Raw genomic sequence first — 1989 nt, 5'->3', positions numbered from 1 at the left:
AAAGCAACAAGGAGGAACCTCAGCCTCCTCTCCCCCATCACACCATAAAACACCCGCACCGTAAGGCACTCCCTTGTGGAACGAATCTGAAGCCTCATTCCACCCCTTTCCAAAAGCACCCCTTCCTCACCTTCCAACAGTCCATTTAAGAATTACTTACCCACCTCTTCCATCAAATCTGAAACACATGAACCTTCTAATTTAGAACCCAAAACAGAAATCAACATGAGCGAAAATGGAGATGATGTCGAAAAGACTCTTCGCAAATGGGCAACACAAGAGGTTACCCAACAACCTCTATGTATCACCTTTCCAGAAGCTCAAAACTTTGAGCTCAAGTCTGGTTTAATCCATCTGCTGCCCCTGTTCCAAGGCCTTGAGAACGAAGACCCTCATAAATTTCTCAAGGAATTCCATGTCGTCTGTTCTAGAAAGAAACCTCATGCAGTTACTGAAGACCAGATCAAACTAAGGGCATTCCTATTCTCGGTTCAAGATGCAGCAAAGGAGTGGTTATATGACCTCCCGTCTGGTTCGATAACAAAATGGAACGAGCTCACCAAACTTTTTCTAGAGAAATATTTTCCCGAGGCAAAAGTGTCAAATCTGTGTAGTGGAATTCTTGGTATAAAGCAAGGGAACAGAGAAGTTCTCCACACTTATTGGCATCGTTTCAAGAAACGGCTGGTCTGATGCCCACAACATGGCATTAGTGATTACCAATTATATCAATGTTTCTACGAAGGCTTAGTACCCATGGAAAGGCGACTTATAAATGCATCAAGCGGAGGGTCACTTTCATACATGACACCCACAGAGATCCGGACATTAATCGAAAAGTTGTCCAATGAATCAAAACATTCGGCAACTGAAGAATAGTGGTATACGAACCAGCCAAGAGGAGTTAAAGAGATAAGGAACACCCAACTCGAATCTCAGATTTCGGAATTGACTAAGGTTGTCCTTTTGCTGACAAAAGAAAAAGGTGTCGAACCAAAAGTCAAAACTTGTGGGATTTGTTGCAAAACTGGGCACCCAACAAATATGTGACCACTACTTCAAGAAGATACTAAGTCTGTTCAATCAATAGGAGGATTTCAGCGGAGGCAATTTGATCAGCATCGCAACAACCAAGCTTGGGGAGGTCCTCAAAACAATAATTTTCAGCCAAGGCCTCACCGAACTTTCAGCAAAGAAATCAGTACCAGACTCCACCTGGATTTCAACAACCCTTTCAGCAAAATCAGCACCAAAGCAATTTTCAACAACCACCTATTCAGCCACAAGCTAGTAGTTCCAGCATGTCTTTGGAAGACATTGTTAAAAGTCTTGCTACCAGTACCCAAGCTTTTCAGAATGAGACCAAGTCTAGAATCAAAAATCTGGAGCAGCGGGTATCACAACTCGCGAACTCTATGAGCATACAAGAAGCACAAACACAAGGAAAATTCCCATCTCAGACTGACAAGAACGCGAAGCACAATGTCTGTGTTGTTACTCTTAGAAGTGGTAAAAACTATAACGGGCCGGATCAGCAAGAAGATGAGGAAGAAGAGATCGTAGTTGAGCAAGAATCTGAGGTGACTGAAGAGGTGCAGAAAAAGACAAACCTTCTGAAGTTGAGGTTAAAATTACTCCTCCTCCCCTTTCCCTAAAGAATGAGAAATACAAAAAAAGAAAATGAGGACAGAGAGATCATGGACTTTTTCAAAAAAGTCGAGGTAAATATTCCCCTTCTTGATGCTATTAAACAGCTACCCCGATATGCAAAATTTCGGAAAGAATTGTTTACTTCAAAAAGAAAATTAAAGGGAAACGAAACAGTTAAAGTAAGTGAAAACGTTTCAGCTGTTTTACAAATAAGGCTACCCCCAAAGTGTAACGACCCATGAGTATTTACTGTTCCTTGAAAGTTGGGGAACCTTTTCCAGTGCCACACGCCATGTTGGAATTAGGAGCTTCTATAGATGTTTTGTCCTACTCACTTTT

General features: G+C 41.8%; 1 protein-coding gene across 1 annotated transcript; it reads left to right on the top strand.

Annotated features, from left to right (window-relative positions):
- The first annotated feature begins 225 nt into the window (after positions 1 to 225).
- On the top strand, positions 226 to 693 carry LOC145106280 (uncharacterized). Its single transcript, XM_079043289.1, has one exon. It carries the CDS (start codon positions 226 to 228, stop codon positions 691 to 693), a length of 468 nt encoding a protein of 155 aa, XP_078899415.1.
- The last annotated feature ends 1296 nt before the right edge of the window (positions 694 to 1989 follow it).

This window comes from Lactuca virosa, chromosome 4, assembly GCF_052849685.1.
Source record: "Lactuca virosa cultivar CGN04683 chromosome 4, Lactuca_virosa_CGN04683_v6, whole genome shotgun sequence".
NCBI classification, from domain to species: Eukaryota; Viridiplantae; Streptophyta; class Magnoliopsida; order Asterales; family Asteraceae; genus Lactuca; species Lactuca virosa.
The sequence above is the reverse complement of the archived record's forward strand: the minus strand, read 5'-3'. Positions and strand labels throughout refer to the sequence as shown.